Source organism: Chiloscyllium plagiosum, unplaced genomic scaffold (genome assembly GCF_037043375.1).
Source record: "Chiloscyllium plagiosum isolate Xiang-an unplaced genomic scaffold, Cpla_swu_hap1 HiC_scaffold_21, whole genome shotgun sequence".
Taxonomy (NCBI): Eukaryota; Metazoa; Chordata; class Chondrichthyes; order Orectolobiformes; family Hemiscylliidae; genus Chiloscyllium; species Chiloscyllium plagiosum.
This window is the reverse complement of record NW_028270159.1, coordinates 6,250,866-6,273,340: the sequence shown is the minus strand read 5'-3', so window position 1 is coordinate 6,273,340 and position 22,475 is coordinate 6,250,866. Positions and strand designations below refer to the sequence as shown.

Sequence of the window (22,475 nt, the reverse complement as noted above, 5' to 3'; positions counted from 1 at the left end):
ATATAGCAGGGAGCGGTGATTAGCGGGTCGGTATTTAGCTGGAAGCTGTGATCAGCGGGTCGGTATCTCGCAGAGAGCTGGGATAAGCGGATCGGTATATAGCAGGGAGCGGTGATAAGCAGATCGGTATATAGCTGGGAGCTGTGATAAGCGGGTCGGTATATAGCAGGGAGCTGTGATAAGTGGGTCGGTATTTAGCAGGGAGCTGTAATAAGCGGGTCGGTATATCGCAGAGACCTGTGATAAGCGGGTCGGTATTTAGCAGGGAGCGGTGATAAGCGGATCGGTATATAGCTGGGAGCTGTGATCAGCGGATCGGTATTTAGCAGGGAGCGGTAATAAGCGGATCGGTATTTAGCAGGGAGCAGTGATAAGCGGATCGGTATATAGCAGGGAGCTGTGATAAGCGGATCGGTATTTAGCAGGGAGCTGTGATAAGCGGGTCGGTATATAGCAGGGAGCGGTGATAAGCGGATCGGTATATAGCTGGAAGCTGTGATCAGCGGATCGGTATTTAGCAGGGAGCGGTAATAAGCGGATCGGTATATAGCAGGGAGCTGTGATAAGCGGATCGGTATTTAGCAGGGAGCTGTGATAAGCGGGTCGGTATATAGCAGGGAGCTGTGATCAGCGGGTCGGTATCTCGCAGAGAGCTGTGATAAGCGGATCGGTATATAGCAGGGAGCGGTGATAAGCAGATCGGTATATAGCTGGGAGCTGTGATAAGCGGGTCGGTATTTAGCAGGGAGCTGTGATCAGCGGGTCGGTATTTAGCAGGGAGCGGTGATAAGCAGATCGGTATATAGCTGGGAGCTGTGATAAGCAGATCGGTATTTAGCAGGGAGCGGTGATAAGCGGGTCGGTATTTAGCAGGGAGCGGTGATAAGCGGATCGGTATTTAGCAGGGAGCTGTGATCAGCAGATCGGTATTTAGCAGGGAGCGGTAATAAGCGGATCGGTATTTAGCAGGGAGCTGTGATAAGCGGATCGGTATTTAGCAGGGAGCTGTGATAAGCGGGTCGGTATATAGCAGGGAGCGGTGATAAGCGGATCGGTATATAGCTGGGAGCTGTGATCAGCGGATCGGTATTTAGCAGGGAGCGGTAATAAGCGGATCGGTATTTAGCAGGGAGCTGTGATAAGCGGATCGGTATTTAGCAGGGAGCTGTGATAAGCGGGTCGGTATATAGCAGGGAGCGGTGATTAGCGGGTCGGTATTTAGCAGGAAGCTGTGAACAGCGGGTCGGTATCTCACAGAGAGCTGTGATAAGCGGATCGGTATATAGCAGGGAGCGGTGATAAGCAGATCGGTATATAGCTGGGAGCGGTGATAAGCAGATCGGTATATAGCAGGGAGCTGTGATAAGCGGGTCGGTATATAGCAGGGAGCTGTGATAAGCGGGTCGGTATCTCGCAGAGAGCTGTGATAAGCGGATCGGTATATAGCAGGGAGCGGTGATTAGCGGGTCGGTATTTAGCAGGGAGCTGTGATCAGCGGGTCGGTATCTCGCAGAGAGCTGTGATAAGCGGATCGGTATATAGCAGGGAGCGGTGATAAGCAGATCGGTATATAGCTGGGAGCTGTGATAAGCGGGTCGGTATTTAGCAGGGAGCTGTGATAAGTGGGTCGGTATTTAGCAGGGAGCGGTGATAAGCGGATCGGTATATAGCAGGGAGCGGTGATAAGCGGATCGGTATATAGCTGGGAGCTGTGATAAGCGGGTCGGTATTTAGCAGGGAGCTGTGATCAGCGGGTCGGTATCTCGCAGAGAGCTGTGATAAGCGGATCGGTATATAGCAGGGAGCGGTGATAAGCGGATCGGTATTTAGCAGGGAGCTGTGATAAGCGGATCGGTATGTAGCAGGGAGCGGTGATCAGCAGATCGGTATGTAGCAGGGAGCTGTGATAAGCGGATCGGTATATAGCAGGGAGCGGTGATAAGCAGATCGGTATATAGCAGGGAGCGGTGATAAGCGGGTCGGTATATAGCAGGGAGCTGTGATAAGCGGATCGGTATTTAGCATGGAGCTGTGATAAGCAGATCGGTATATAGCAGGGAGCGGTGATAAGCGGGTCGGTATATAGCAGGGAGCTGTGATAAGCGGATCGGTATTTAGCATGGAGCTGTGATAAGCGGATCGGTATATAGCAGGGAGCTGTGATAAGCAGATCGGTATATAGCAGGGAGCTGTGATAAGCAGATCGGTATATAGCAGGGAGCGGTGATAAGCGGGTCGGTATATAGCAGGGAGCTGTGATAAGCAGATCGGTATTTAGCAGGGAGCTGTGATAAGCGGATCGGTATATAGCAGGGAGCTGTGATAAGCGGGTCGGTATTTATCAGAGAGCTGTGTTAAGCGGATCGGTATTTAGCAGGGAGCTGTGATAAGCGGATCGGTATATAGCAGGGAGCTGTGATAAGCGGATCGGTATTTATCAGAGAGCTGTGATAAGCGGATCGGTATTTATCAGAGAGCTGTGATAAGCGGATCGGTATGTAGCAGGGAGCTGTGGTAAGAGGGTTGGTATTTTGCAGGGAGATGTGTTAAGCGGGTCGGAATTTCGCAGAGAGCTGTGATTAGCGGGTTGGTATTTAGCAAGGAGCTGTGATTAGCGGATCGGTATTTAGCAGAGAGCTGTGAGAAGCGGGACGCTTATAGCAAGGAGCTGTGATTAGCGGGTCAGTATCTTGCAGAGAGCTGTGATAAGTGGGTCAGTACTGAGTAGGCAGCTGTGATAAGCGGATCGGTATTTAGCAGAGAGCTGTGATAAGCGGGTCGGTATCTCGCAGAGAGCTGTGATATGCGGTTCGGTATTTAGCAGACAGCTGACATAACAGGGTCGGTATTTAGCAGGGAGCTGTGATAAACAGGTCGGTATTTAGCAGTGAGTGGTGATAAGCGGGTCGGTATTTAGCAGGGAGCGGTGATAAGCAGATCGGTATTTAGCAGGAAGCTGTGATCAGCGGGTCGGTATCTCGCAGGGAGCTGTGATCAGCGGATCGGTATTTAGCAGGGAGCTGTGATAAGCGGATCGGTATATAGCAGGGAGCGGTGATAAGCGGGTCGGTATATAGCAGGGAGCGGTGATAAGCGGGTCGGTATTTAGCAGGGAGCTGTGATAAGCGGGTCGGTATATAGCAGGGAGCGGTGATAAGCGGGTCGGTATTTAGCAGGGAGCTGTGATAAGCGGATCGGTATATAGCAGGGAGCTGTGATCAGCAGATCGGTATTTAGCAGGGAGCTGTGATAAGCGGATCGGTATATAGCAGGGAGCGGTGATAAGCGGGTCGGTATATAGCAGGGAGCGGTGATAAGCGGGTCGGTATTTAGCAGGGAGCTGTGATCAGCGGATCGGTATTTAGCAGGGAGCTGTGATCAGCGGATCGGTATATAGCAGGGAGCTGTGATCAGCGGATCGGTATATAGCAGGGAGCGGTGATAAGCGGGTCGGTATTTAGCAGGGAGCTGTGATCAGCGGATCGGTATATAGCAGGGAGCTGTGATCAGCAGATCGGTATATAGCAGGGAGCTGTGATCAGCGGATCGGTATATAGCAGGGAGCTGTGTTAAGCGGGTCGGTATATAGCAGGGAGCGGTGATAAGCGGATCGGTATTTAGCAGGGAGCTGTGATCAGCGGATCGGTATATAGCAGGGAGTGGTGATAAGCGGATCGGTATATAGCAGGGAGCTGTGATCAGCGGATCGGTATATAGCAGGGAGCTGTGATAAGCGGATCGGTATATAGCAGGGAGCGGTGATCAGCAGATCGGTATATAGCAGGGAGCTGTGATAAGCGGGTCGGTATTTAGCAGGGAGCTGTGATAAGCGGATCGGTATATAGCAGGGAGCGGTGATAAGCGGATCGGTATTTAGCAGGGAGCTGTGATAAGCGGATCGGTATATAGCAGGGAGCGGTGATAAGCGGGTCGGTATTTAGCAGTGAGCTGTGATAAGCGGATCGGTATATAGCAGGGAGCGGTGATAAGCGGATCGGTATATAGCAGGGAGCGGTGATAAGCGGGTCGGTATTTAGCAGGGAGCTTTGATCAGCAGATCGGTATATAGCACGGAGCTGTGATAAGCGGATCGGTATATAGCAGGGAGCGGTGATAAGCGGGTCGGTATTTAGCAGGGAGCTTTGATCAGCAGGTCGGTATCTCGCAGAGAGCTGTGATAAGCAGATCGGTATATAGCAGGGAGCTGTGATCAGCGGATCGGTATTTAGCAGGGAGCTGTGATAAGCGGATCGGTATATAGCAGGGAGCGGTGATAAGCGGGTCGGTATTTAGCAGGGAGCGGTGATAAGCGGGTCGGTATTTAGCATGGAGCTTTGATCAGCGGGTCGGTATCTCGCAGAGAGCTGTGATAAGCAGATCGGTATGTAGCAGGGAGCTGTGATAAGCAGGTCGGTATCTCGCAGAGAGCCGTGAGAAGCGGGACGCTTTATAGCAAGGAGCTGTGATTAGCGGGTCGGTATCTTGCAGAGAGCTGTGATAAGGGTCAAGTACTGAGTAGGCAGCTGTGATAAGTGGATCGGTATTTAGCAGGGAGCTGTGATAAGCGGGTCGGTACCTCGCAGGGAGCTGTGTTAAGCGGGTCGGTATTTAGCAGAGGGCTGTGATAAGAGGGTTGGTTATTTTGCAGGGAGCTGTGTTAAGCGGGTCGGAATTTAGCAGAGAGCTGTGATAAGCAGGTCGGTATCTCGCAGAGAGCGGTGAGAAGCGTGACGCTTTATAGCAAGGAGCTGTGATTAGCGGGTCAGTACTGAGTAGGCAGCTGTGATAAGCGGATCGGTATATAGCAGGGAGCTGTGATAAGCGGGTCGGTATTTAGCAGAGAGCTGTGATAAGCGGGTCGGTATTTAGCAGGGAGCTGTGAAAAGCGGGTCGGTATTTAGCAGAGAGCTGTGATAAGCGGGTCGGTATTTAGCAGAGAGCTGTGATAAGTGGGTCTATCTCGCCAATAGCGGTGATAAGCGGATCCATATTTAGCAGAGATCTGTGATAAGCGGTTCACTATTTAGCAGGCAGCGGCGATAAGCGGGTCGGTATTTAGCAGAGAGCTGTGATAAGCGGATCGGTATTTAGCAGAGAGCTGTGATAAGCGGGTCGGTATTTAGCAGAGAGCTGTGATAAGCGGGTCAGTATTTAGCAGGGAGCTGTGAAAAGCAGGTTGGTATTTAGCAGAGAACTGTGATAAGCGGTTCGGTATTTAGCAGAGAGCTGTGATAAGCGGTTCGGTATTTAGCAGAGAGCTGTGATAAGTGGATCGGTATTTAGCAGGGAGCTGTGAATAGCGGGTCGGTATCTCGCAGGGAGCTGTGATAAGCGGGTTGGTATCTCACAGGGAGCTGTGAATAGCGGGTCGGTATTTAGCAGGGAGCTGTGATAAGCGGGTCTATCTTGCAGAGAGCTGTGATATGTGGGTCGGTATTTGACAGAGACCTGTGATAAGCGGGTCGGTATTTGACAGAGAGCTGTGATAAGCGGGTCGGTATCTCGCAGAGAGCTGTGATAAGCGGGTCGGTATTTGACAGAGAGCTGTGATTAGCGGGTCGGTATCTGGCAGAGAGCTGTGATATGCGGGTCGGTATCTCGCAGAGAGCTGTGATAAGTGGGTGTATCTCGCAGGGAGTTGTGATAAACGGGTCGGTATCTCGCAGAGAGCTGTGATAAGCAGGTTGGTATTTAGCAGAGAGCTGTGATAAGCGGGTCGGTATTGAGCAGGGAGCGGTGATAAGCGGGTCAGTATCTCGCAGAGAGTTGTGATAAGCGGGTCGCTATTTAGCAGGGACTTGTGATAAGCGGGTCGGTATCTCTCAGGGAGCTGTGATAACTGGCTCGGTATTTAGCAGGGAGCTGTGATAAGCGGCTCGGTATTTATTAGAGAGCTGGCACTGCTTTGGAGATTGCATACCTGTAATAAGCTAGCTGCAGGGCCACCTGGATTAAAGCATCTGGGCTCATTTTCTGGGACTTCACAAAGTCTTTTCCAAAGTGCTGGAACACGAAGCACTTTATATCCACATCACGCACCATCCTAGTGAGAAAGATAGAGAAGTATTAAAATCGTCACCATCGCTGACCTCAGGGCCCCTCAGTGCGAAGCTCCCTGGCTCCTGTCCGGATATAATTTCACACTCATTCCGGCAAGGCATGTTAAATAGCAATACGAGACTGGCCTGCAGATGATGTTATTTTCTCTCTGCAGCCCCCTACTCAACTGCCCATTAACTACAGTGACCCCACTCCCACCCCTAACCCCCTTGTTGGTTTTTTGGGGGGAAATGTGAAGGGCAGTGGAACAGAGCATTAAACTGTGGTACAACAGGCAGCACGGTGACTGTCTGCTGTCTCACAGAGCCATGGAGCCAGGTTCGATTCCAGCCTCAGGCTACTGTCTGTGGAGTTTGCGCATTCTCCCCGTATCTGCGGGGGTTTCTTCCGAGTGCTCCGGTTTCCTCCCACATTCCAAAGATGTGCAGGTCAGGTAGATTGGCAATGGAAAATTGATCAGATCAGATTCCCTACAGTGTGGTAACAGGCCCTTCGGCCCAACAAGTCCACACTGACCCTCTGAAGAACAACCCATACAGACCCATTCCCCTGTATTTACCCCTGACTAAGGTACCTAACACTATGGGCAGTTTAGCATGGCCAATTCACCAAACCTGCACATCTTTGGATTGTGGGAGGAAACCGGAGCACCCGGAGGAAAGCCACGCAGGCACGGGGAGAATGTGCAAACTCCACACACACAGTTGCCCACGGCTGGAATCGAACCCTGGCGCTGTGATGCAGCAGTGCTAACCACTGAGCCACCCCAAAATTGCCCATAGTATCCAGGGAAGTGCGGGTAGGTGGGTTAGCCGGGGGAATGCAGGGTTATGGGGATAGGCTAGGGGGTGTTGGTCTGGGCGGGATGTACTTTGGAGGGTGGGTGTGGACTCAATGGGCCCAATGGCTTGCTCCCACACTTTAGGGATTCTGTGATACTTAGTCACCTGGGGAAGCTGTTGCATATTATTTTGAAGGATTTATTTTCTTATTACTATCAGAAACTCTCCAAGCTAAGCAGAAAAAGCAGGAGTAGGTCATTTTGCTCCTTCAGCTCACTCCGCTATTCAACAGGACCCTGTTAGAAACACATTTTTATAGATGATGAGAATTGGAAAATTGCTGGGGTGCAAAGTATTTGCTCTGTGACTTCTTGGAACTCAAACAGAAATGAGACTTTTTTCCTGTTTACTGGAAAACCCCTAGTTAATTTGAGAGGATATATCCCAAGGGGTAAGAGACTGTGCTTGTGACCTTAATTTGTAGACAAATAGGAGGAGGTTCAGAAGAAGCCTTGGCTGAAAGTGCCTAGCAAACGCCTCTGAACTGAAGTGACTGTGTTTGTCAGGATACCTTTGCCACGTCTATTAGAAAATGACCTCCACGTTAGAAATTGTAAACTCTGTCTCATCTGAAAGCTGGGGGTTTAAAGAATGCAGACAGAGGGAAGTCTCACTCTGTGATTAAAAGATAACCTTTAAAATAAAACCAGCTGAAGAAATCTCAATGAAATACTTTTAGGGAACCTGAGAATTTTCCAATAACCAATATCTCTCATCTTTTCAAATTTTGAACGCTGAATTGTTAAACCAATTCAAAGCCCTAGGTCTAACTGGCCTTCCAACCAGATAGTCTTCATTGGCTCTGTGACTGACAGCAATCTGATCTGGTCAGTAGGAAATCAAAGGAATCAATTCTATGTTCTATGCTCAAACCCTTGACTTAGAAGCGAGTGTGTTCCTTTTTTTCTGAATTCCTAATAACTCTGCAGAGTTGTGTTTCCTCCTGTTTCTGTGCAGTAAGTATATGTTAGAATAAAGTAGAAATATAGTTCAAGGCTGTAAAATAGCTACTTCAACTGATTTTGCCAGAATAAACAAGTGGCTTTGAGATAACTGGTGAAAGTTTATTTTGTTCAGTAAGAGTGTGAAACAATCCACCATTTTGCTGATAAAATAAACCACTGACCCGTTGGAGCAGTGGGGTTTGACCACCAGCATCCTCCTCCAGCCACAGTCGTAACAATTCCATCTCCACCTCATTTTCTGACTCTATCACCATGTTCCGTATTTGGAGTTGCCGATATTGGGCTAGAGTTGACCAAGTTACAAATCACAACACCAGGTTGTAGACCAACAGGTTTATTTGGAAGCACTAGCTTTCGGAGCACTGCTCCTTCATCAGGTGGTTGGACAAACCTGTTGGATTCTTACCTGGTGTTGTGTGATATCTAACCACGTTCCTTAATACACAAATATCCAGAACTGCATCAATCTTGGTCTTGAATCTACTCAATGACTGAGTATTCACCCCTCTGTGGGGCAGAGAGTTCTGTAAATCCACCCTCAGTACTTAATCCTGAAACAGTGCCCCACCTTCAGTGAAGCAGCCATTTAGCATCCTCCCTGTCCAATCTTGTCGGAGGGCTCAACAAAATCACCTCTCATTCTTCTAAACTCCAGAGCAGACATACCTGTTCTAATCAATCCCACCTCCCAAAGGAATCTCCCCAGTTCAGCATCCAAGGTAAACATCACTGTACATCCATCATAGCAAGAATCTCTTTCTTCAGGTAAGGTAACAAAAACTGTAAATTACACTCCAGCTGTGATTGGATGAACATACAAGCTATGACCTGGAGTCGGCCATTTGACCCCTTGAGCATGTTTCACATACCCACCTACTCCCCCGAGAACCTCTCACATCCTTCCTCATCAAGGATCTATCTATCTCTCTCTACCTTAAAAATATTTGAACACTGCTTCAACCACCTTTTCAGTTGCTCTGTGGGGAAAATATCCCTCTTGTTTTCTTCCCTTCTGGGGTGTGGGCGTAGCTAGCTCAGTCTCACCAAAGCCCCGAATAAGCTGCACACCAATGGAAAATGGAAGGATATCACCAAGCCCTCACCGTGGCTGCGTCCAAATTTGGAAACTCCCTTGCCAATGCACAGAGGGTGGCCCCACTCCACACAGACTGCAGTGGTTGAAGATAGCAGGACCCCACCACAAACCCATGGCAATAACCGACTAGCAATGCTCACAGTCTGAGCACCAACATTAGGAGAAAACTCACATGTTGAGGTTCTGTTTTGCTTTCTCAATGTCTCTCTTTATATCGGGCGTGATGTTGAACCGGAGTTTCCGAGGCATGGCCAGTGGAATCATTGGAGAACGAACCGTTGCTGAGGTGTTGCTGAAATAGAAGACAACAATTGTTCACTTCTTTACAAATATTACAGATCCTGCAGAACAGCAATAAGCCATTCAAGCGATCTGCTCTGGACTGGTGTTTCTGCTCCAATCCCCACTGCATCCTTCCATTCCTTTCTCCCACGTATTTATCCAACTCCCCATAAATACATCTATACCATTCCCCTCGACCATACCCTGTAGGAGCAAGTTCCACAATCTAATGATTTTGAATAGAGGTTGCTTCTGAATTCCTGATTCGGATTTACTGCTGTGACAGCATTGCAAATTGAAAAGGCTGGTTTGCACTGTGGTGGTGAACTTCTCAAGAGCCCCACTCTCGCATGGCAGTGTCCACCATCCTAGCTGCTGAGGAAGGCAGTGGGCTGAGAAGGAGCACGATTCATTGACCTCAGGTTTTCTCCAACACCTTTTCTGAACTAGTTGGGGTTTTTCTGCTCACATCTTCCAAAGCCCTTCGAAACAAAGTCACCCATCCAGTGCCTGTCTTATAGCTGTCGATATATATACCCACCACACGTCCTTATACTGGAAAAGCAATGTCACAGAGTCAGCGCTGAGGGAGCGCCGCACTGTCGGAGGGTCAGCGTTGAGGGAGCGCCGCACTGTCGGAGGGTCAGCGTTGAGGGAGCGCCGCACTGTCGGAGGGTCAGCGCTGAGGGAGCGCCGCACTGTCGGAGGGTCAGCGCTGAGGGAGCGCCGCACTGTCGGAGGGTCAGCGCTGAGGGAGCGCCGCACTGTCGGAGGGTCAGCGCTGAGGGAGCGCCGCACTGTCGGAGGGTCAGCGCTGAGGGAGCGCCGCACTGTCGGAGGGTCAGCGCTGAGGGAGCGCCGCACTGTCGGAGGGTCAGCGCTGAGGGAGCGCCGCACTGTCGGAGGGTCAGCGCTGAGGGAGCGCCGCACTGTCGGAGGGTCAGCGCTGAGGGAGCGCCGCACTGTCGGAAGGTCAGCGCTGAGGGAGCGCCGCACTGTTGGAGGGTCAGCGCTGAGGGAGCGCCGCACTGTCGGAGGGTCAGCGCTGAGGGAGCGCCACACTGTCGGAGGGTCAGCGCTGAGGGAGCACCGCACTGTTGGAAGGTCAGCAGAGTGCTGCATTGCTGAAGTTGTCTGCCTTTTGGATGAGACATTAAACTGAGGCCCCAACTGCCTCTCAGCTGAATACAAAACATCCTTCAGCCACCAATCTGAAGAGGAGCTGGCAAATTCTACCTTGTGGCTTGATCAATATTTATCATTCAACCAAGGCAGTTAAAACAAACGGCATTGTAATTATCACGTGTCTATTTGTGGGAACCTGCCAGGCATGTACATAGAACATCGAACAATACAGCGCAGACAGGCCCTTTGGCCCTCGATGTTGCGCCGACCTGTGAACTATTCTCAGCCTGTCCCCCTACACTATCCCATCATCATCTATGTGCTTATCCAAGGATTGTTTAAATCTCCCTAATGTTGCTGAGTTAACTACATTGGCAGGTAGGGCATTCCATACCCTTATCACTCTGAGTAAAGAACCTGCCTCTGACGTCTGTCTTAAATCTATCACCCCTCAATTTGTAGTTATGTCCCCTCATACAAGCTGACGTCATCAACCTAGGAAAAAGACTTTCATTGTCTACCCTATCTAATCCTCTGATAATCTTGTATGTCTCTATCAAATCCTCTCTTAGCCTTCTTGCCAATGAGAACAGGTTCAAGTCTCTCAGCCTTTCCTCATAAGACCTTCCCTCCAGACCAGGCAACATCCTGGTAAATCTCCTCTGCACCTTTTCCAATGCTTCCACATCCATCCTGAAATATGGGGACCAGAACCGTACACAATATTCCAAGTGTGGCCACACCAGCGTTTTGTACAGTTGCAGCATGATATTGCGGCTCCGGAACTCAATCCCTCTACCAATGAAACCTAACACCTTGACCTTCTTAACATCACTATCCACCTGGGTGGCAACTTTCAGGGATCTATGTACATGGACTCCAAGATCCCTCTGCACATCCACACTACCAAGCATCTTTCCATTGACCCAGTACTCTGCCTTCCTGTTATTCTTCCCAAAGTGAATCACCTCACATTTAGCTGCATTGAACTCCATTTGCCATCTCTGAACCCAATTCTGCAGTTTATCCAAGTCCCCCTGCAACCTGCAACGTTCTTCCACACTGTCCACTACTCCACCGACTTTAGTGTCATCTGCAAATTTACTAATCCATCCACCTATGCCTGCGTCTAAGTCATTTATAAAAATGATAAACATCAGTGGTCCCAAAACAGATCCTTGTGGCACACCACTAGTAACCGGATTCCAGGCTGAATATTTTCCATCAACCACCACTCGCTGCCTTCTTTCAGAAAGCCAGTTTCTAATCCAAACTGCTAAATCACCCTCAATCCCATGCCTCTGCATTTTCTCCAATAGCCTATCATGTGGATCCTTATCAAAGGTTTTACTGAAGTCCATGCAGTCATTGTTTTTACCTCGTTGATTTTAACCCTACTGCGAATCCTCTTGCAAGGATGCCTGCCTTGAAGAAGTTTTCCTCCTCTCTCTACAAGGCTTTATTCCGGATGAAGGGCTTTTGCCCGAAACGTCGATTTTGCCTGTCCTCGGATGCTGCCTGAATTGCTGTGCTCTTCCAGCACCACTGATCCAGAATCTGGTTTCCAGCATCTGCAGTCATTGTTTTTACCATGTACACCACGTCAACTGCCCTACCCTCATCTACATGCTCGGTCACCTTCTCAAAAAACTCAATGAGGTTCGTGAGACACGACCTGCCCTTGACGAAACCACGTTGACTATCTGAAATCAAATTGTTGCTTGCTAGATGATTATAAATCTTATCTCTTATAATCCTTTCCAAAACCTTTCCTACAATAGAAGTAAGGCTCACTGGTCTATAATTACCTGGGTTATCTCTACTGCCCTTCTTGAACAAGGGCACAACGTTTGCAATCCTCCAGTCCTCTGGTACTAAACCTGTAGACAATGATGACTCTAATATCAAAGCCAAAGGCTCTGTTATCTCCTCCTTAGCTTCCCAGAGAAACCTCGGATAACTCCCATCCGGCCCAGGGGACTTGTCTACTTTCACTCCTTCTAGAATTGATAACACCTGCTCGTAACTAACCTCAATTCTTTCTAGTCTAATATCTCATACCTCATTCTTCTCCTCTACAATATTCTCCGTTTCCTGAGTGAAAACCAATGAGAAATGGTCGTTTAGCACCTCTCCAATCTCCACAGGGTCCACACTCAACTTCCCACTTCTGTCTTTGACTGGCCCTATTCCTACCCTCGTCATCCTTTTATTCGTCACATACCTACAGAAAGCTTTAGGGTTCTCCTTTATTCTATTTGCTAAAGACTGCTCGTGTTCTCTCTTTGCTCTTCTTAACTCTCTCTTTAAATCTTTCCTAGTTAATCTGTAACTCTCTATCGCCTCATCTTGCCTCATCAACACATAAGCCACCTCCTTCTGCTTAACAAGAGATGCAATTTCTGTAGTAAAACAAGTTCCCTTACCTTATCACTTCCTCCCTGCCTGACAGGGACATACCTATCAAGGACACGCAATATCTGTTCTTTCAACCAGCTCCACATTTCCATTGTCTGCATCCCCTGCATTTTGCTACCCCATTCTATGCATCCTAATTCTGGCCTAATTCACATTATAATTGCCCTTTCCCCATTGATAACTCTTGACCTGTGGCATGTATCTATCCCTTTCCATTGCTAAACTAAATGTAACTGAATTATGATCACTCTCTCCAAAGTACTCACCCACAACTAAATCAAACACCTGGCTTGGTTCATTACCAAGCACCAAATCCAGTGCAGCCTCCCTCTTGTCGGCCCCTCAACACAGTGTCAGGAAACCCTCCTGTACACATCGGACAAAAACTGATCCATCTGACGTAGTAGAGTTATAGCATTTCCAGTCAATGTTGGGAAAGTTAAAGACCATCATAATGACCACTCTGTTCCTTTCACTCCTACCCAGAATAATTTTGCTAATCCTCTCTTCCACCTCCCAGGAACTCTGTGGAGGTCTATAAAAAAAACTCCAAGCACTGTGACCTCTCCTCTCCTGTTTCTAACCTCCACCCACACTACCTCAGTAGACGAGTCCTCATCAAAAGTTCTCTCAGTCACCGTTATCCTATCCTTGACTAACAAGGCCACACCTCCCCCTCTTTTACCACCTTGCCTGTTCTTAATGAAAGATCAAAACCCTGGAACCTGCAACATCCATTCCTCACCCTGCTCTATCCATGTCTCTGAAATGGCCACAACATCGAAGTCCCATGCTGCAAGCTCACCTACCTTATTTTGGATACTTCTGGCGTTGAAGTAGATACACTTCAAACCACTTTGCTGTCTGCCAGCACATTCCTGTGACCCTAAAATCCTGTCCCTGTCCTTCCTACTCTCATCCTCCTGTGCACTGCAGCTACACCTCCGGTTCCCATCCCCCTGCTGAGCTAGTTTAAACCCACCTGAATAGCACCAGCAAATTTCCCACCCAGGATATTAGTACCCCTCTGGTTCAAGTCAAGACGTCCTGTTTGTCCAAGTCCCACCTTCCCCAGAATGAGTCCCAGTTATCCAAGAACCTGAAGCCCTCCCTCCTGCACCATCCTTGCAGCCACGTGGTCAGCTGATATCACTCCCTATTCCTTGCCTCAAGTATTTCCTACTTTATTAACAATGAGCAAACCTCAAGAACTCTTAATGGACTGAAGTGCTTTTGGATGTCCTGAGATTATAAAATCACCCAGGTTTGAGGTGCTGCACTAATTGGACAGTGAGCTGGCATTAACAGATTGGGCTGCATCATTTTTATTATGATCTCGACTCCAAAGCAGTCACCCTAATCCAGACTGAGCTAATTACTGAAATCATAAAGCCACAACATTCCATGACTTTAAACAAAGGAACTTTTTACTTTACAAGAGCCAAACACAAACACAACCTGAATGTTACTTTAAGTAGCAGTAATTGAAAGAATGCTTCAATTAATAGGCCCAGTTTGGTGAATTCTAAACTTTCAATGACACAATCATGACAGATCTTATGAATTGGCTTGGCAATCCAGTCAAAGTTTGTCATCCGACTCAATATCAGAATCCTTTAAAACCATGTCTCCCCCACAAAGAATTTCAGCTGCTGTTCTTGTATGATTTGGCCTGATCCTCATCAACAGCATGACACAACCAAGCCAGTTTCCACACGCCCAGCTTTCACTCAGCTGGCACATGTCTGCCCAACTTTGTCAATTCTGCTAACAATATTCTGGATAGGTAGATCCTTGAAGCGGCAGAGCAGCTAGTTCCTAACCTTGGATTCAGTCTTCATTTCCTCAGAAATGAAAAGGTTTGGTTTCCTTTCTCAGTTTACAGTTTTTCTGCCTCGGAAAATGTAAATTTTAAAGACCTTGAATTCCAGCACGCCACTTTTCTGGCCTGTAGGATTTTTACCAGTCAGCTCCTGAGCACCATGAGGTACCTGACTGGCTGTGGGATTTGGCTTCATTCAGACAGAATGGTCAGAAACAAGGAACACACTAGGGATGAGGGAAAATGTGTACTCTGACCAGATCCTCTACATTGCAGGAACCCACCACCAATCTCCCTATGGAAATCATTATTTATATGGTAAATATGACAAACATGGCTATCAACAGAGGCTGGGAACTCTGTGCCAAATGACTAATCTCCTATCTGCCCAAAGCCTGATCATCTACAAGACGCATGTCAGGAGTGTGATGGAATACTCCCCCACTTGCTTGGATGGGGGCAGCACCAACTTGACTTGAAACAAAGCAGCCCACAACATTGGCACCACAGCCATGAACACCCACTCCCTCCACCACCGACGCTCAGTAGCAGCAGGGTGTACCATCAGCAAGATGCACTGCAGATTTTCACCAAAGATCCTCAGACAGCACCTTCCAGACCCATGACCATTATAAACCACATAGCAGCCTGACTAGGAAACCTAGCATTGTTCTTTCACTGTTGCTGTGTCAAAATCCTGCAAGTCCTTCCCTGTCAGTACTGAGTGCCCCTATCCCATGTGGACTGCAGCAGTTCAAGAAGGATGTGAACCAACCCCCCCATCTTCAGGGCAATGAGGGATTGCAATGAGATGCTGACCTACTGTGCAACACCCATATCCCATGAGAAACAAAAATAAATCCAGATTCTTACCAATACTCAAAGACATGATCCAGCAAAGCAACAATGGGTGGTCCTTCTGCTGGAGAATGCTCATAAACCAAACCACAAGATCCGTCCTCTCCGACAATAAACTGCAAAAAGAAATCCCAACATGGAGTAAGTTGAAGCAGCAAATGACTGCAGATGCTGGAATGTGTACTGAAAACAAATACTGGAGATCACAGCTCGTTCAGCACAATCCATGGAGAGAAAGCAAGCTAACATTTCCAGTCTAGATGACTCTCCATTAGAGCTGAAGCTCTGATAAAGAGTCATTTAGAATTGAAACATTAGCTTGCTTTCTCTCCATGGATGTTGCCTGACCCAAGGAATAAGTTGGGTCAATTGCTTGAAGTTGCAGCTGTGATACCAGCGATTCTGTGATTAGCCCAGAGATATACTGGCTCGGTAGGTTTTGTGTGTGTGTATGTGTGTGCGTGCGTCTGTGTCAGTGTGTGTGGGATGTGTGTCAGTGTGTGTGGGATGTGTGTCAGTGTGTGTGGGATGTGTGTCAGTGTGGGTGGGATGTGTGTCAGTGTGGGTGGGATGTGTGTCAGTGTGGGTGGGATGTGTGTCAGTGTGGGTGGGATGTGTGTCAGTGTGGGTGGGATGTGTGTCAGTGTGGGTGGGATGTGTGTCAGTGTGGGTGGGATGTGTGTCTGTGTGGGTGGGATGTGTGTCTGTGTGGGTGGGATGTGTGTCTGTGTGGGTGGGATGTGTGTCTGTGTGTGGGATGTGTGTCTGTGTGTGGGATGTGTGTCTGTGTGTGGGATGTGGGTATCCATGTTGGGGTGTGTGTCGGTGTCGGTGTGGGTGTCTGTGTCAATGCGGGTGTGGGTGTCTGTGGGTCGGTGTGGGTGTCTGTGTGAGGGTGAGTGTGTGTGAGGGGGTGTGGGTGAGGGTGAGGGTGAGGGTGTGGGAGAGAGTGAGAGTGAGAGTGTGAGTGAGGGGGTGGGTGAGAGTGAGGGTGTGGGTGAGGGTGTGGGTGAGGGTGTGGGTGAGGGTGTGGGTGAGGGTGTGGGTGAGGGTGTGGGTGAGGGTGAGGGTGTGGGTGAGGGTGTGGGTGAGGGTGTGGGTGAGGGTGTGGGTGAGGGTGTGGGTGAGGGTGTGGGTGAGGGTGAGGGTGAGGGTGAGGGTGTGGGTGAGGGTGTGGGTGAGGGTGTGGGTGAGGGTGTGGGTGAGGGTGTGGGTGAGGGTGTGGGTGAGGGTGTGGGTGAGGGTGTGGGTGAGGGTGAGGGTGTGGGTGAGGGTGTGGGTGAGGGTGTGGGTGAGGGTGTGGGTGAGGGTGTGGGTGAGGGTGTGGGTGAGGGTGAGGGTGAGGGTGTGGGTGAGAGTGAGAGTGAGGGTGAGGGTGAGGGTGAGAGTGAGGGTGAGAGTGAGAGTGTGGGTGTGGGTGTGGGTGTGGGTGAGGGTGAGGGTGTGGGTGAGGGTGGGGGTGAGGGTGGGGGTGAGGGTGGGGGTGAGGGTGGGGGTGAGGGTGGGGGTGTGGGTGGGGGTGTGGGTGAGGGTGGGGGTGGGGGTGGGGGTGAGGGTGGGGGTGGGGGTGGGGGTGAGAGTGAGAGTCAGACTGAGGGGGTGGGTGAGAGTGAGGGTGTGAGTGATGGTGAGGGTGAGGGTGAGGGTGAGGGTGTGGGTGAGGGTGTGGGTGAGGGTGAGGGTGTGGGTGAGGGTGTGGGTGTGGGAGAGAGTGAGAGTGAGGGTGAGGGTGAGGGTGAGGGTGAGGGTGAGGGTGAGGGTGAGATTGAGGGTGAGATTGAGGGTGAGATTGAGGGTGAGATTGAGGGTGAGATTGAGGGTGGGGGTGAGGGTGGGGGTGAGGGTGGGGGTGAGGGTGGGGGTGAGGGTGGGGGTGGGGGTGAGAGTGAGAGTCAGAGTGAGGGTGTGAGTGATGGTGAGGTTGTGGGTGTGGGTGTGGGTGAGGGTGTGGGTGAGGGTGAGGGTGTGGGTGAGGGTGAGGGTGTGGGTGAGGGTGAGGGTGAGGGTGAGGGTGAGGGTGTGGGTGAGGGTGAGGGTGAGGGTGAGGGTGTGGGTGAGGGTGAGGGTGAGGGTCAGACTGAGGGGGTGGGTGTGAGTGAGGGTGTGAGTGAGGGTGTGGGTGAGGGTGTGGGTGAGGGTGTGGGTGAGGGTGTGGGTGAGGGTGTGGGTGAGGGTGTGGGTGAGGGTGTGGGTGAGGGTGTGGGTGAGGGTGTGGGTGTGGGTGTGGGTGTGGGTGAGGGTGAGGGTGAGGGTGAGAGTGAGGGTGTGGGTGAGAGTGAGGGTGTGGGTGTGGGTGTGGGTGTGGGTGTGGGTGTGGGTGTGGGTGAGGGTGTGGGTGAGGGTGTGGGTGAGGGTGTGGGTGAGGGTGAGTGAGGGTGTGGGTGTGGGTGAGGGTGAGGGTGTGGGTGAGGGTGTGGGTGTGGGTGTGGGTGAGGGTGAGTGAGGGTGTGGGTGAGGGTGTGGGTGAGGGTGTGGGTGAGGGTGAGGGTGTGGGTGAGGGTGTGGGTGTGGGTGTGGGTGAGGGTGAGGGTGAGTGAGGGTGTGGGTGAGGGTGTGGGTGAGGGTGTGGGTGAGGGTGAGGGTGTGGGTGAGGGTGTGGGTGAGGGTGTGGGTGTGGGTGAGGGTGTGGGTGAGGGTGAGGGTGAGGGTGTGAGTGAGGGTGAGAGTGAGGGTGAGAGGGTGTGGGTGAGGGTGTGGGTGAGGGTGTGGGTGAGGGTGTGGGTGAGGGTGTGGGTGAGGGTGGGGGTGTGGGTGTGGGTGAGGGTGAGGGTGAGGGTGTGGGTGAGGGTGTGGGTGAGGGTGAGGGTGAGGGTGTGGGTGTGGGTTAGAGTGAGAGTGAGAGTGAGGTTGGGAGTGAGGAATAGGGTGTGGGTGAGAGAGTGAGGGTGGGTGAGGGTGTGGGTGAGGGTGTGGGTGAGGGTGTGGGTGAGGGTGTGGGTGAGGGTGCGGGTGAGGGTGCGGGTGAGGGTGCGGGTGAGGGTGAGGGTGAGGGTGCGGGTGAGGGTGTGGGTGAGGGGGTGGGTGAGGGGGTGGGTGAGGGGGTGGGTGAGGGGGTGGGTGAGGGGGTGGGTGAGGGTGCGGGTGAGGGGGCGGGTGAGGGGGTGGGTGAGGGTGTGGGTGAGGGTGTGGGTGAGGGTGTGGGTGAGGGTGTGGGTGAGGGTGTGGGTGAGGGTGCGGGTGAGGGGGTGGGTGAGGGTGTGGGTGAGGGTGTGGGTGAGGGTGAGGGTGAGGGTGTGGGTGTGGGTGAGGGTGTGTGTGTGGGTTAGTGAGAGTGAGGTTGGGAGTGAGGAATAGGGTGTGGGTGAGAGAGTGAAGGTGGGTGAGAGAGTGAGGGTGAGAGAGTGAGGGTGGGTGGGTGTGGGTGAGGGTGTGGGTGAGGGTGTGGGTGAGGGTGCGGGTGAGGGTGCGGGTGAGGGTGAGGGTGAGGGTGAGGGTGAGGGTGAGGGTGAGGGTGAGGGTGCGGATGCGGGTGAGGATGCGGGTGAGGATGCGGGTGAGGATGCGGGTGGGAGTGAGAATGTGAGTGAGAGTGAGGGTGTTGGTGTGTGACGGTGAGGGTGTGGGTGAGGGTGTGGGTGAGGGCGAGAGAGGGTGCGGGTGAGGGTGCGGGTGAGGGTGCGGATGCGGGTGAGGATGCGGGTGAGGATGCGGGTGAGGATGCGGGTGAGGATGCGGGTGAGGATGCGGGTGAGGATGCGGGTGAGGATGCGGGTGGGAGTGAGAATGTGAGTGAGAGTGAGGGTGTTGGTGTGTGACGGTGAGGGTGTGGGTGAGGGTGTGGGTGAGGGTAAGAGTGTGAGAGTGAGGGGGTGTGGGTGAGGGTGTGGGTGAGGGTGTGGGTGAGGGTGTGGGTGAGGGTGCGGGTGAGGGTGCGGGTGAGGGTGTGGGTGAGGGTGTGGGTGAGGGTGTGGGTGAGGTTGAGGGCGAGGATGAGAGAGAGTGTGGGTGAGAGTGAGAGGGCGTGAGTGTGGGCGTGAGTGTGGGCGTCTGTCTCAGTGTGGGTGTGAGTGGGTGTCGGAGTGGGTTGGTGTGGGTGTGGGTGTCGATGTGGGTGTGAGCGTGGGTGTTGATGTCGGTGTGAGTGTCGGGGTGGGTGTGGGTGTCTGTGTGGGTGTGGGTGTGGGCGTGAGTGTGGGCGTGAGTGTGGGCGTGAGTGTGGGCGTGAGTGTGGGCGTGAGTGTGGGCGTGAGTGTGGGCGTGAGTGTGGGCGTGAGTGTGGGCGTGAGTGTGGGCGTGAGTGTGGGCGTGAGTGTGGGCGTGGGTGTGTGGGGGTCTCGGAGTGGATGTGGGTGTCGGTGTGGGCGTGGGTGTGGGCGTGGGCGTGGGTGTCGGAGTGGGTGTCGGAGTGGGTGTCGGAGTGGGTGTCGGAGTGGGTGTCGGAGTGGGTGTCGGAGTGGGTGTCGGAGTGGGTGTCGGAGTGGGTGTCGGAGTGGGTGTGGGTGTCGATGTGGGTGAGAGCGTGGGTGTAGGCGTGGGTGAGGGTGAGGGTGAGGGTGTGGGTGTGGGTGTGGGTGTGAGTGTGAGTGTGAGTGTGGGCGTCTGTGTCGTGGTGGGTGTGGGGGTCTGTGTGGATGTGGGTGTGGGTGAGGGCGTCGATGTGGGTGTGGGTGGGTGTGGGTGTCGGTGTGTGAGTGGGTGTCGGTGTAGGTATGGGTGTGGGTGTGTGTGGGTGTCGGTGTGGGTGTGGGTTTCGGTGTGGGTGTCGATGTGGGTGTGGGTTTCGGTGTGGGTGTGGGTTTGGGTGTCGGTGTGGGAGTCGGTGTCGATGTGGGTGTGGGTTTGGGTGTCAGTGTGGGTGTCTGTGTCGGTGTGGGTGTCGGTGTGGGTGTGGTGCAGGTTAGGTGAATTGGCCATGCTAAATTGCCCGTAGTGTTAGGTGCATTAGTTGGAGGGAAATAGGACTGGGTGGGTTACTCATCGGAAGGTCTTGTTGGGCCAGAGGGTCTGTTTCCACACTGAAGGGGAAACTAATCTAATTTAATCCCACACATTACTGCAAAAATCAAAACCACACAGACTTGTTGCCAGAGAGGAAAGGCTGTAAGACTTGGGTTTGGAGATGTTTGTTTGGATTGGTCAGTGCCTTTCCCCAACGCTCACTCACCTGCAGGGTTTTATCGAACCACCGGTTTCCACTGTTCCACCGACTGCCGCCCCCATGCAGCATCTGCGCTGCCACGTGGCTCATGTACAGATCGTCGGACACCCTTGGCACTGGGGCATCCAGGCAGACTGTGAAGATACTTTTCTGGATGCATTTCACAGACTCTTTGTTAACCTTATCTGCAGATGTTTTTGTTTGGAGGTGTTGGACAAGAGAAACAAGGATACTCTCAAACTTGCTGCTTTTCATTAATGTAGCCACCTCAAATAATTACCAATAACTATTCAATGACTCTAAGGTATGACAGTAAACAATCACTGCTGTAAGGACAGGACCATTTTACTGCACAGTTACAACCATGTTCACCCGATCATGTGTTAAAGTTTAATTGACAAGTGAATATTGCCCTGAATACTGCTAGAACTCCCCCCTGCTTTGCTCCCAACAGGGAGATATTTCGTATCTCTCTGAGCGGGCACATGGGACCATTTAATGGCTCAGCTGAATAGTAGGACAGGCCAATGGTGCTGCGCTCCCTCAGCGCTGACCCTCCGACAGTGCGGCGCTCCCTCAGCGCTGACCCTCCGACAGTGCGGCGCTCCCTCAGCGCTGACCCTCCGACAGTGCGGCGCTCCCTCAGCGCTGACCCTCCGACAGTGCGGCGCTCCCTCAGCGCTGACCCTCCGACAGTGCGGCGCTCCCTCAGCGCTGACCCTCCGACAGTGCGGCGCTCCCTCAGCGCTGACCCTCCGACAGTGCGGCGCTCCCTCAGCGCTGACCCTCCGACAGTGCGGCGCTCCCTCAGCGCTGACCCTCCGACAGTGCGGCGCTCCCTCAGCGCTGACCCTCCGACAGTGCGGCGCTCCCTCAGCGCTGACCCTCCGACAGTGCGGCGCTCCCTCAGCGCTGACCCTCCGACAGTGCGGCGCTCCCTCAGCGCTGACCCTCCGACAGTGCGGCGCTCCCTCAGCGCTGACCCTCCGACAGTGCGGCGCTCCCTCAGCGCTGACCCTCCGACAGTGCGGCGCTCCCTCAGCGCTGACCCTCCGACAGTGCGGCGCTCCCTCAGCGCTGACCCTCCGACAGTGCGGCGCTCCCTCAGCGCTGACCCTCCGACAGTGCGGCGCTCCCTCAGCGCTGACCCTCCGACAGTGCGGCGCTCCCTCAGCGCTGACCCTCCGACAGTGCGGCGCTCCCTCAGCGCTGACCCTCCGACAGTGCGGCGCTCCCTCAGCGCTGACCCTCCGACAGTGCGGCGCTCCCTCAGCGCTGACCCTCCGACAGTGCGGCGCTCCCTCAGCGCTGACCCTCCGACAGTGCGGCGCTCCCTCAGCGCTGACCCTCCGACAGTGCGGCGCTCCCTCAGCGCTGACCCTCCGACAGTGCGGCGCTCCCTCAGCGCTGACCCTCCGACAGTGCGGCGCTCCCTCAGCGCTGACCCTCCGACAGTGCGGCGCTCCCTCAGCGCTGACCCTCCGACAGTGCGGCGCTCCCTCAGCGCTGACCCTCCGACAGTGCGGCGCTCCCTCAGCGCTGACCCTCCGACAGTGCGGCGCTCCCTCAGCGCTGACCCTCCGACAGTGCGGCGCTCCCTCAGCGCTGACCCTCCGACAGTGCGGCGCTCCCTCAGCGCTGACCCTCCGACAGTGCGGCGCTCCCTCAGCGCTGACCCTCCGACAGTGCGGCGCTCCCTCAGCGCTGACCCTCCGACAGTGCGGCGCTCCCTCAGCGCTGACCCTCCGACAGTGCGGCGCTCCCTCAGCGCTGACCCTCCGACAGTGCGGCGCTCCCTCAGCGCTGACCCTCCGACAGTGCGGCGCTCCCTCAGCGCTGACCCTCCGACAGTGCGGCGCTCCCTCAGCGCTGACCCTCCGACAGTGCGGCGCTCCCTCAGCGCTGACCC

At 52.9% G+C, this 22,475-nt stretch overlaps 1 protein-coding gene across 2 annotated transcripts in view; it reads right to left on the bottom strand.

Moving 5' to 3' along the window:
• crata (carnitine O-acetyltransferase a) overlaps positions 1-22,475 on the bottom strand; it is a 55,930-nt gene that overhangs the window by 9,646 nt on the left and 23,809 nt on the right. For both annotated transcript variants that reach the window (XM_043720626.2, XM_043720627.2), the window contains 4 exons: positions 20,573-20,751; positions 15,484-15,584; positions 9,136-9,255; positions 5,921-6,043 (listed from right to left, as the gene is read on the bottom strand). In XM_043720626.2, coding sequence (XP_043576561.2) covers positions 5,921-6,043; positions 9,136-9,255; positions 15,484-15,584; positions 20,573-20,751 — 523 coding nt within the window. The remainder of the gene's footprint in view (positions 1-5,920; positions 6,044-9,135; positions 9,256-15,483; positions 15,585-20,572; positions 20,752-22,475) is intronic.